At 40.1% G+C, this 12,850-nt stretch overlaps 1 protein-coding gene across 7 annotated transcripts in view; it reads left to right on the top strand.

The window, feature by feature from the left end:
* Positions 1 to 967: 967 nt before the first annotated feature.
* LOC132989290 (cyclin-dependent kinase 17-like) overlaps positions 968 to 12,850 on the top strand; it is a 41,771-nt gene continuing 29,888 nt past the window's right edge. For 3 of the 7 annotated variants that reach the window (XR_009675903.1, XM_061056817.1, XM_061056815.1), the window contains exons 1-3: positions 968 to 1,113; positions 7,986 to 8,146; positions 10,623 to 10,787. Coding sequence is in view for 6 of the 7 variants with exons in the window: in XM_061056817.1 (XP_060912800.1) it covers positions 989 to 1,113; positions 7,986 to 8,146; positions 10,623 to 10,787 (451 nt within the window). In the remaining variant the exon portion in view is untranslated. Of the gene's footprint in view, positions 1,351 to 7,985; positions 8,147 to 10,622; positions 10,788 to 12,850 lie in introns of all 7 variants that reach the window. The other 4 variants (XM_061056816.1, XM_061056818.1, XM_061056819.1 and 1 more) reach the window with 4 other exon arrangements.

Below are 12,850 nucleotides of genomic sequence, written 5' to 3'. Positions count from 1 at the left end.
CAAAACCCATATGTGTCATCATAAAATGATCTTCACTTCACCCACTATTAGATAATAACTGGACTTATTCAAGAAACAGGCTATGCTCCATATTACAAACAATAGCATTTTCACTCTCGACAACATTGAACATATAGGCTTAATGTCTTCGAGATTCAAAAAGGCATCTGCCGATTGTTTTATTCCACACAGGGTACAATTATTGCACAGGACTAGTTTAAACTCCCCCATGGCCTGTGGATGAAAACGTGCTGCTGTTCTCAAAATTGACCACACGGTGGCGATTAAGTCCATAAACTGCACACGTGCCCATCAACTGTATTTGCTGTGTCATCTGTTATGTCTGACGTAATTATTCGAAGTTCAGGTGATACCCGGGGAAAAAAGGTAAAAACGTGTATTATTGTATACTAAAAAATAACAGCAAAACAGAATAACAGCAGGTAATGCGAAAAATATTGGCTCCAGGTCTTTACAGTAGTGTTCCAGGTACAGATAAGGCTTTATCAAGGGAATTTAGCTTTTCAATACACATCTGGGTCGTTTAAGAGACTGCAGATGAATCTACTTGAGCCGATTTATCATGCTTTAAACACAATTGCCATATCATAAATAAACCTAAAGCATCACATGAAAATGCAGCCTATTTCCGTGCTGCAAGCTAAACTTGACAAATATCATGGGACACAATATTTTCTCTCATGTTGATGCCAACTAATCAGTGGTGTATGAAACGGCTGGATTTACATAATTTTCAGTCGATGCATTATTCACAAGGAATTTCTCTGAGGTGCATATTTAGACGGGGATGGCCAGGATAATGAAGGCTAATTTCCCCAATGACATTGCCCAAGTGAATCCATAAGAATTCATATGACCCCCTTTTCCTATAGCCCACAGACAGTGAGAAGGGCAGGGGGGGTTAGAGAGTCTGATCGAGTCTGATGCAAAAACGCATTTACATCTTTTCTCTTCAACACAGACACACATGTACTCACACACACCCCTTGTGGTGTTTTCCGGGATCACGCCACTGCTTCCACTCGGGATCCACACAGCAGCAGCGATATGGCTGATCATCGCCGGACGGGACAGTTGTGTTTATAAGCGAAAGTAAGAGGGGGGTAATGCGTTATTACGGGCCAAAAATGCTTTTACTCGGGGGACGGGGCACTGCGACACAAAGTGTTACGCAGGGTTAAGTCTTACCTGAAGGGGAAAGAGGAAATCTGGTAGTGTTTGAGGGCAAAGTAGTTGGAGGAACTTGTCGCAGTGGATTGAGCTCGGCGTGCCGCCTGGATTACCATACACAAGTGGAACAATAGTCTCCTGCAGCAACAACACTAGCAGGTCAGTGGCAGCGGTGTATTTGTTTATGTTCAGCCTGTTTTTCACTCCACGTTTTGACTCTGTAGTAAAACAAATATTGGAACGTTTCAGAATTCAATGTCCATGGTTTTCCTATCACCTGACATTGCAGGTGGACCTTTTTGTCGACTCGCTAAAACAAAGGTATTTCAGAGTTGTTGTTTTTTTTTTTTACTTTGTCACACTGCACTAATGTGGATAAATGTAGCACAGCCTACTCGTAAAAAAAAAAATCCTGAATCGCATCGGGAAAATGTAGGAACATTGGCAGATACAATGGCAGATAATGGACCTATTTATAAATCACTAGAGCGGTATGAATGGCACATTAGTTGTTTTCTGGTCTTAACATATCGGGAACACACTCGTAAAGTAGGGAGACCCTCAGAGATGATTCCAGAACTATTCCATGGAGTTTTTGTGCCGGCCCGGGAGGCGGTATAACTTTTTTCTGCCCTGCCTTACCCTCCTCCCCCCGGATACTTGCGCCAGGAAAACACGGGGAGAAAGAGACGGACCGAAAAGGCAAAAGGCCTGGAAGGCAGAGGAACCTCTCTGCACAGCAAGGCCCCGATATGAACCGCGGCGCATTTGGTTTTGGGAGTCCCGTGATGTTTTTTTTCGGACGGCTGAATGCTGCCCACTTCTGCAGCCATGTCTAGTTACACAGGGAATCGTCGGGACCTTCACCCGACCGCAAATGTCCAGTCCTGCGGTCCTGCAGTCTTGCCTCGTCGTTAACCTCGTGGGTGTTCAACGGTGGCAAGTAGTATGTTAACTGCAACATAGGTTGAACAATTAATGGCAAAATGCTCCAAACACTTAATTTCTTAGCAGCATGTAGAGAGAACCATTTTGAGCTGAATTATTGATGTCCATCTCAGTGTGGGATGTCCAGATTGGAAATAGCGCGCATCAGTCAATACTGTGTAATGCACTTAGATTTCAAATCATACTAACAACCACAGACCAATATTACTCCGTTGTTACTATTTTATAACATTATATAGATTACTAAAATGTGATTCTAATTTAATGCCATAATGACACTTGGACCGTCTTGCGATTACATTTTTCATTCTTAATTGAGTTTTGCATTGATGTTTTTTAGGGCAACATACATGCACAGTGAAATTGCATTCAGTTGTAAACCGAATGCACCTATATGTGACCCCTGCTGTCACCCAGCTGAACACTATTCTGCAGTCAATTAGTAATGTTTTTAACCAAGCACTTATATGAACTTTATCAGGGGTGTCATGGCAACAATAATGATAACAATGTATGATAACAACTATCCTTACTTTGCTTTTTGTTCTTTGTTTGGCCAGTTACACACTGTTCCATGCAGCAAGCATAAACCATATGCATTAACCACATCACGATATGTTGACATTATCTTTCGACTTATCCTTTCAAAGCTAATTCTTCTACATGTAAATAATTGTAAGTGCTCAAACATTATGTCTGATTTTATAACTAACAGTGACGCACAGGTCACTGAGGATATTCTGCGTTTTCTCCGAATACATTTTTGTAATATCGAAATTGGAAAATATTGCTTTCAACATTTTGATGTTGATTCAACCACATTTCCAACTTCTAAATCCTATTATAAAAATAGGAACCTTTCTGTGACCTCTGTGAGCCATATTTGCTTCTAACAAGAATTCATCTTGTTCCGTAATTCACTCTCCTAACCTAATTGGAAGATTTATGTGAAGTGATGTAGTAAAAGCAAGACGGAGCCATTGGTTTTATATGAGGAGTGGACTCATTTTTGGGGTTATCTGTGGGTTTATGTTTGTTCATTTGTATATTTGTGGGCATGTGTGTAGGTTTTCTGTAGTTGGGCAGATTTGTGCATTACTCATGCTTCCTCAGGCCGCTGCGCCAATCCTTGTTCGAAGTGCCACTGAGTGCCAATTCCACTCTGCCACATTCTATGTGAGTGCATGCATGCGTGTGATTCATGCCAGTGAGCTGCAGAAGAATGCCTTTTTGTTTGTGACAAACTAAAGAAGACAAAGACGAACATAGCGGATAATGACAGTGTATTTCATCCCAACCTCACAGTTAGTTGAAATCTCCCTTTCCCTTCCCTTTCTGTTTTGACAAACATTTGTTTGTCATACCTGCAGCCAACTTGTGACAGTGTGTTTAGCATACTCAGGTCCTCTGGTCCATTCATTCTTTAGCACAGGCAGGGGAATCCCATTGCAAAACTGGCAAGGCTCACATATTGCAGCAGTCTGGGCATCCCAAACACTGGAGGGCTGAAAGTTTATGTAGCTGATCTGAGCACATGTATCTGAATGTGTGTGTGCCTCAGTGAGAAATGTAGAGAGAGGGGAGATAGAGAGAGTTGAATTTTCAGCTTTTAGCTTCTCTGTATCTTGTTTCTTCTCTTCACCTCAGAGACAGAACAGCGGTTCCAGAGTGGGCTTGTAACCAGGCAACCCAAATGGTGTGTGTCTTGAATAAATCAAGACATGAACACCTCACCTCCATGCAACAAACCTGCACACATGAATACAGGATGCTTACCCCGTTAAACTGTAAAACACTGTAGAAGTACTGTAGAAGTGTGTTTGTAGGAGTGAGAGCTGCCTCTATCATCTGGAGTGTGTCTCTCCATTCAGTGGGAGGTGTGTATCAGAGTTGTTTGTGGTTCGCCGGGTGTGTGGTGAGCGTGGCGTGTGCATGCTGCAGCCTGGAGCCACATGTCTCGTCCCACTCACTCCTGTGCCTCTGCCGAGCTCTTCACACTGCCACGTCCATCAGCACCAGGCAACGCTGAGCTTCCAATGTACATTCATAAAACTTTAAACTTTTTGTCAACACAGATACATACTAACACGAGGACATGTCTTACAGTAGTCTCTTTCCCTAAGAAAACTTCCCTGGCACTAAAGATTCAAACACACAGAAATATCATTAATGTTCAAGTGATAAAAGAGCAGATGTTACAAAAATGCCAATGTTTGCATAGATGTTCAGGACCGATACCATTCCTCTGAATGGTTCTTTTGTATGACCAGTTATAATTCAGAGCCAATAAGCTGGTTTCAATTAATACATGACAGACAAGGTGAAATAAACTCCTTTTACAGTGAAATCCAGTCACATGACATTTAGTGTTCAAAAATAGAGCTAAACTCAAAAATGCTGCTAGCAAATGATGAGCGTTTTTTTTTTTTCCAACGATTCTTGGAAAAGAATGGAAGCACAAAGAAAGACTTTAAGAATGAATCACTGCTAGACATTAAAGGATATAAAGAGAAGACATAGGTGGTTATATCTGCAAGGCATTTTTTCCACTATATGGTGATGTCATTGTTGGTAGTTTATGGACCAATTATTCTTTGGAAAACTTCTCTACCGGCAATAACTATACATGTACCAAGGTGCATCAAGGGTGTGTAAAGCCATAATAACTGCCTTGTTGCACTGTCTTGCTTAAAGTGTATGTTTGTATAGAGGTTAAATACAGTGTAATACCAGAGGCAGTCAAAACACTGTGTAGTAGGGATGCTCTATTTCGGCAAATCTGCAAAATGTCCCTTTTTAGTAGAAGATGTAGATGAGAAAAGTTGTAAATCGTGAGTTAAATGTTTCCTTTAAATGAATAATGGTTGCTTTTTTGGGGTATTTATTGATGAGGTAAACCACCCCCTCATTTCATCATATTATAAATAAGATTTGAAATGTGAAATGTATCATACAGAATACTGTTACCCTGCAGTGTTTCTCCTCATGGACTGCTGGGTGGTGAGATTCCCACCACTACACTGTCTGTGCTAATTCAACAGAGATAAGCTGAAGAGTGTGAAATTAGTCATTATTGTGTGTGTATGTGTGAGGGCATGACTGATGGAAAGCACAAGTGTGTGGAAATGATAACACTTAATGCATTTATCTGGCTAATAAGCAGTTCATTATATTATCACATGTTCCCTCAGAATGTGTCACTTAATCCTGAAAAATTCATGGAGGACAGTTGTGATGTCGCATGAGGAGAATCCAATCTTCTGTCCGAGCGATCTTTTTTTTCTCCTCTGGTGATGTCTGGGAAAACATGCAAATGAGGGGGGGATGGAGATTCGTTCCTTACTGATAATCCATGGGTGATGGATGTTATGAAATGAATGTGAGTCACACTCCTTTCACCCTTTTGTCCCATTATTTTAAACTTTTTTTTTTCAGTTTGGAGACACGCTTCCAGCTGAGGTGCAAACCGCATCCAAATGTGCTCATGCAAATCGGCAGAGGCAATGTTGTTAGCAGTGGATACTCGTCTGAGCACACATCTTCTGGTGGAAAGAAAAGCTGGTCTTCCTGAGTGAGGATCGCTGGGTTTGAATTCCCTCAGAGCACAGGCTGTCTCTAATAGGCCTGAAAGACTGTGAGCCTGAAAGGATGAATGGCTTTTGTTAAAGCCTCCAAGGTTGGACACAAAGACAAAGGCAGACGGTGCCGTGTGTGTGTGTGTGTGTGTGTGCTAGTGCATGTCAGCTCTGGAGCCCTTATGGGTTAGATAGAAGTAGCACGATGTGGAATTGGGACAGAAATACTCTGCCATTGCTGCATTTACCTCCAGGCCAGTAAAGCAGAGTGAAAGGGGAACACAGGACACACAAAGTGACTTCAGTACACAGAGATACACACCAGTGAAAACGCAAATACTCAAGATGTGCACACATAAAACAGATTCTAAATGTCTGCTGGAGGCACTCTGAACAATGTGTAACTTTAAAAGCTCATTGACATTTGGAGATACATGCAATACAACACAAAATTGGCTCATAAGTGAATTTGAGAAACACTCTGCTGGAAAAGGAACATGTACTTTCCCCCCATTTGTTTCATTGATTATATATGCCTAAACCTCTTATATAACCGTAAGGCAAAACTTTGTCTACATTTTTATTGTAATAATACTGTAGGTGTCTACTTACTGAATATGATGACTTTATTATCAACAGTTAACAGAAGAATTAATCAGTCAATCAATCATTCTTTATTTTTTACCTATGAGAGCTGCTCCCATCTGAAATCTCTAGGGAGTTGCCACAGTCAGCCATTTTTTGTGTTGTTTCCTTTTGTGCATTGTTTTGTTTGTTGCCCTCTTTCTCTCTCTTTCTGTCGGTCTCTCTGGGTCTGCTCTCTCATTCTGTGTGGTTTATTCTGCTATGTTTGCACTTGGGATACATGACAATGAGAACAAATGCTGCATGAGCAAACACAATCACCGAGAGATCAAAGAACTGTGGTAAATACACCAAGCTGCACTGCAGAAGTTTCACTGTACAGTGAAGGCTAACATGGCAGCGGATCTAGCTATTGTTGCTTGTAATGACAACAGATGACCATTTTCACATGCTTCCATTTTCCTGTGACATCACTTTCACAGTGGGATAGCATAGTGTGAATTAACGTTCATTGGTCAACCACCAAAGAGACAGTAAACAGTGAAACTATAGAGTAACATCAGGCCATGTTTCTAGTTAAAGGTGCACCATCTTACTCTGACACCTAGCGTTTGAAATTGGTACTACAGTTTAAATTCAAAACGTTGAAGGGAGCTGTCTCCTCCGCCCCCTCATCCTTAGAGTGGATGTGCAAGAAGGTTGCAATTGTGCGGAGACTAAAGTTTGAGTGTTAAACCAGCTCTGCATCATTCTTTAAACCTCTCTGCATTCTAACCTCTCTCCCTTTTTCAAAACAATGTCCAATATATATCATAGTTTTACCACGTTTCTGGCTGTGGGTAGCTTGTTTTCGAAAAATGCTGAGGCTTTTAAAGTCTGGTAGAATCATTGATATCTGAACCAGTTTGCTTGCCCGCCTCCATCACTTCAACACCTGTTGGTTTGCCTGGCACAACCAATGGCTGATGTCACTGAGAAATACGTCCATGTAGTCTGTGCTGTTAACATTAACCTTTACTTGATATCATTTTGCCTCTCAGACAAGAGTCTAGTTAAGGCGGAATGTTTACAATACTTTTCAAGGTTTTTTACAAATCGATGAAAAACATTGAGCTTTAAATTTGTCAAAACAAATTGATGACATGCTAACAGGAACCAATCTGATCGCCAGCTAACAGTACTGTTAGCTTGGAAGTGGCTGAATGAATTCATTAGCTTTTATTTGATCATCCTTTAGCTACTGTCAGTCAACAGTTAGTATAACCAACACCTTTAATTCTGTAGTAAAGACAAAAACAACACACATGATAGCTAGCTAACAGTAACACATTTGATAGTTAGCTTACAGTAATATGAGTGGCGAATATGCTGAATATTGTCTTTTGATTGTAGCTAATGGGTAATCGAATGTTGTTTTAACTTCATTTTCACGATCCACTATGTTTTCAAATGCAAATTATCAGTAAAGAGTAACAACTGTTAAATTCAGTAGATTCTACAACTTGCAACACCCAGACCCAGTACTATGACATAAGATCATTTTAGCCTTCTACCCTGAGTGTGATGTCAGAGGGAAATGGCAGCCATGTGAACGTGAGGAATGGTCATGAGTATGATGACTGGGTTGCAGTTGCTGCTGATCAGAAGGGGATAATAATAATGATGGTGGTTGTGTTTCCCCCTCAGGCCTGTGGGCCCTGGTGGTACCATTGAGAAGATGGACAGGATGAAGATAATCAAGCGGAGGCTGTCCATGTCTCTACGTAGCGCTCGGCCAGTCGACGACTCGCTATCAGAACTGGCAGAACAGATGGCCTTGGACGAGCCATCCACAGCCAGGGACAATGGTGAGACACGTGAACAAATGCACCTACACTACACATGTGCACCCAGGCATCTTAGCACGTGCCCTTACACAGACAAACTGTATACTGACTGAGAGAGAACCTATTTCAAATCTTACCTAAGAATGTCGTTTAATAATTTTATATTCTATATACCATGTAAATATTATCTACAAACTGCAAGTAAATAAGTAATTATGGTCTCTCCATAACTATCTTAGGAGTCCTAAAGTGATTAGTTTGACTGCTACATCTGTCAAGTACCAAGGAGCACTTTATCATGTTGTCAGAACAAAAACAAACTCTAACTAATGTGGAGGTTTACAAATAGTAATGTAGGCGGAGGGAGCCAAAAATGAGGTCATCACTGATCATGAATGTTATGAAAAGTTTTAGCAGCAAGTATTTCGCTGTCCTCCACTCTTATGTCTTTCATATACACAGATCTACTTCATGAAATCATAACACAAGTTAATGCAAGCATGTCCAAAAGAGTTGTTCAAATATCACCTGAGCTTTTTTAATCACTGGAGCCTCAACATCTTCTTCATCACTGTCTCTTCTTTGTCCACTTCACTTCATTTGTCCATGTTAAGTATTCCCATTCACACGCATTCTTTTTTTTTTTTTTTTGCATTTACTTGAGCAAGAGTGATAATGCAAATAGTAATATTTTCTCAGAAAGAGTTTCTGGGTGCCATCTGCTGTATATCTTCCACCTTGTGCAAACAGTGTGTGAGTTGGTGTGTATTTTACTGGTCTTTTGTGTGTGTGTTTGTGTCTCCTTTTTGGCTTGAAATAAAATTAGATCAGAACATATAAAGAGGGAGTTTGCTTTGTGATCAGCAGACGCTTTTGTCTCACAGAAAAAGAAAGAGAAAAGACCAAAATAAAGTAGGAAACATAGAAAAGTCTCAATGTTCAAATATAGCTGCGTGTTATTGAAGAGGTCTGAGGCACTCAGCATAGCTGTGTGTTATTTTATGCTTCAGTTTGAGTACAAGGAGTGGTAATGTTTCCTCATTTTTACTAGTTGTTGTTATTCCTGCTGCTGGGTTTCCACATCCGTACCTCTGTATGTTTATTTCCTTCATATTTTTCTTCTTCCTTCTGTTTTTTACATCATTATCTATAGTCTTTAGCAGCTGAAGATATTTCAGTTCATTTTCCAGTGAATGCATTAAGGTGTAGGGATAAGAGAGGGATGGTGATGGAGGAAGTGATGTAGAGGATGAGGAGAGGGACATTAAACTTTAACCACTGCTCTACATCTTGTACAGAGAATCTCTTCTGTCCTCCTCTCTTGCCATAGCACACTCCTGACCCTCCCCACACTTTATATGCCATGATTAAAATGTGCAAAAGAGCCGAAAGAAAATAGTCTTCACATTTGTCAAGGTGCTAATAAGAAGCAATTTAGCGCTGACCAGAGAGCCGTTGTTCTGTTCTGTCTCTGGAAGACGTGTTGTACTGGAGACTAATTCTGTGGGGGTTTTAAAGGAGCATTTAAGCCTAATTATTATAGATCACAGTGGAATTTACTATGGAGAATAGTTAAGGATTATTTGAAGGATAGGAGATATGACAAGTGGGTATCCACCCACGCTCTGCAGAAAGGATTCATTAATGCTAATAAGTGTGAAAGAAAGGTGATGCATGCTGACAGGGTTTACCACATATTTGAGAGCGGTCGTTTAGGGTTTCTCTGCTTTATCAAGAAGCTGAAATTTTAGCTAAATATCTTTTTTAAGGATTATTTTTCATGGCCTTTTTGCCTTTATTGATTGGACAGCTGAAGAGAGACAGTTGGGGGAAAGTTTGAAGGCAGGGAGTCAAACCTACGGCCGATTCTTTGAGTGCTGTGACCTTTGTATAAGAAGCGCCTGCTCTACCAACTGAGCTAAACTGAGGCCTTCTAAATATCTGTTTTAGTCTTCATTCCTGTTTGTACTTCTCATCCATGTCTCTCTTTAAAAAAAAAAAAAAAAATCATTATTCTTCAAAATCAGTTTTCATCAGTCTATGACTGGACACATTTTCTACCCCGCCTGCCTCACTCAACTTCCATTTCTATTTCTTATACTTTCTACTGTTTTCCTCTGCTAACACAGAATCAGCAGCTGTATGCATTCCCACCTTTTTATCTTCTCTTACTGCATATTGAACTGTTTCTACATGTTCTGCTACTTCTCTTTGTGACCTTGTGCTATCTTTTTCCCCTTTCAATTCTTCAATTTCTTCCTGTTTCTTTTATTTTTCCCCTCTCTTGTGCTATCCCCCAACCCTTCATCTTCTTTTTTTCTTCTCCTTCCCTTCATACTTGTTGTCCTTTTTCTGGTTTTGACCTTCTACTTTTTCTAATTTTTGTCAACCTGCTTTTCTTCTGAGCTTTCTTCTCACTCTCTTGTCTTCTCTTGCACTGCCCCCCCCCTCCCCTTTTTTTTCTCACCTTCGCCTTGCTTTGCATTGGGTGTCTCAGAGCCGATGGTGGTGTGCGCCCTGCACCCTCCCGCCTCACACAGTGCTCCCTCCTTCCTGCGTCAATATGCTGGTCATCTGGGCCGCACCGCCCTGCGCAGAGAGCCAGGCGGGGGGCTGGAAAGAGACAGAGCCTTCCTAAACCTACACAGAACTGGATCTCTGGGTACAAACACACACACATTACACAGTAAAGTATGCACAACACCCATAAGCACATACACACACACAAAGTGCTTCATTGGTGAAAATCCAAATTTCTGTATAATCAGTTTGAGGAATTAAAAAACAAAACCCTAAGCAGATTTTAGCCCATCATAAATAAGGGAGTCATTTTAAACATTTAAACAATGCACCTCTCGACAAAATTGAGATTTTTGTTTGCAGTACTTAAGCATTTTCATTGCTTTATACTTATACTCCACTATAAATAGTCAGCAAAATAATTTTGTCTGCTAATGTTTCAGTCCTCTGCATTAGCTTTAGTTAGCAGCCATGAAGTTTGTACTTTACCCACAATTTATTTTGATGTGTTCATGATTTCTAACTTGTACTTATAGCACTATGAACACTAAATAGAAAATATTTCAATATTTTTTTAACACTACAGTTCAAAAAGCAATCCTGCTGCTTTACAACTAGATTTAATTTTATTCTATAAGTCTAATTTCCTATGAGCACATTTTTTTAAACTCAGGTTCTTGAGTCAACCTACTGTGGTGGTTTGTTTGCGATTCATGAGGCAGACTGAAATTAATACCTACAGTATTGTTTTTTTACAAATGGAACTTTCAGTCCGTGTCCATCTTGACGACCCCCATGAAAGCATTACATCTCATCTCTTTCCTGACCCTTTCCAGTAAGTCTGTAAGTGGTCTGACAAAGATTCTCATCCTGCTTCCTAATGAGTGTCATGTGGAAGTTTAAACCAATGCACTTCCAGTTTGCACTCTATAAAATGCTTCATCGGACCCAAAGTGGACAGGCATTAAAAATAACTAGAAAATAATCAATCTTATATCAGATATATATTGGCTAATTTTCTCCAATATGTGCCAATATAACTTGGTTTATTAAATTTAAGGTTATTATTTTTTTCACAATTGATAATTTCTAAGCAAAAACTGTGTTTCAGTGCTCGGTTGTTATCCTGGTAATAAAAGGCGTTTGTTCATCTGTAAAAAGAAAATTCTTGACTTCATTATATATCATTATCATAAGATAAGATATCAGCCAATATATTCATATCGGAATTTTTTTATTTAATTTAATCTGTATTGGCCAAAAAATCCTGAATCGGTCCGGCCCTACTTATTTTACCTGAAAGCAAACACACTTCCTAGCATCACATCTACATTTTACTGAGGTTGTTTCCTTTTATCTTTTCCGACCAGTTCTTTATCATTTTCCTGTTGCATAATTTTCTACTTATTTTAGTTAAGATAACTCTTCTGCTTCTTTTCTGCATGCTTGAAAATAATTACTGAATGTTCAGCTGTGCATTTGTGTAAAATTGAGGATTTTGCTACTGTAACCTTGAGCAATACTGCCATCTCTGGGTGGGAGACTAACCTGCACACTGATGTCCTGTAGATACAGTTTTTCTGTAATCACAAAGTGTTATGTTTGTGTATGTGTGTATGTGTGTGTGTGTGTGTGTGTGTGTGTGTGTGTGTGTGTGTGTGTGTGTGTGTGTGTGTGTGTGTGGGCATGCATTATTGGGGGTTTTCACTTAGTATAAAACCGTATTTACTGACACATCTTGGCTATCCCAACAGCTACTACGAATCTGGAGGCTAAAACTCTAATGACCTTAATCCAACATACACAAACACACACACACACACACACGCACATATTGATGCACAATACTCAAATCACCCAGATGCTCATAAAACTCACTTTTTCCATCTGTCCGCCTGCATTATGTAGTGGAACGTGTGGTCTGTGGATATATGGATCCTGGTAATCTCATTCCCCAGTGTGACAGAACGGCTTATATCAGGGGCAGTGGGATAGAGGGACAGGGAGGAAGAGAAAGACAGCTATCGAGTGAAAAGGAAGTCAGAATGAAACGCAGCTCAGAAAATGGCAAGAGATTGATTACAAGGGACTGAGTGATAAAGAGCGAGAAATGAGAAGTAAAGATGAAAGGAAGGAGTGACAGACAGAGTGGTAGGGGGAGTGTTAGTTCCACTGGAGCTCCTTCAGGAGTCATATTAGCTTTGT

The sequence above is a fragment of the Labrus mixtus genome, chromosome 15, assembly GCF_963584025.1.
Source record: "Labrus mixtus chromosome 15, fLabMix1.1, whole genome shotgun sequence".
NCBI lineage: Eukaryota > Metazoa > Chordata > Actinopteri > Labriformes > Labridae > Labrus > Labrus mixtus.
The sequence above is the reverse complement of the archived record's forward strand: the minus strand, read 5'-3'. Positions and strand labels throughout refer to the sequence as shown.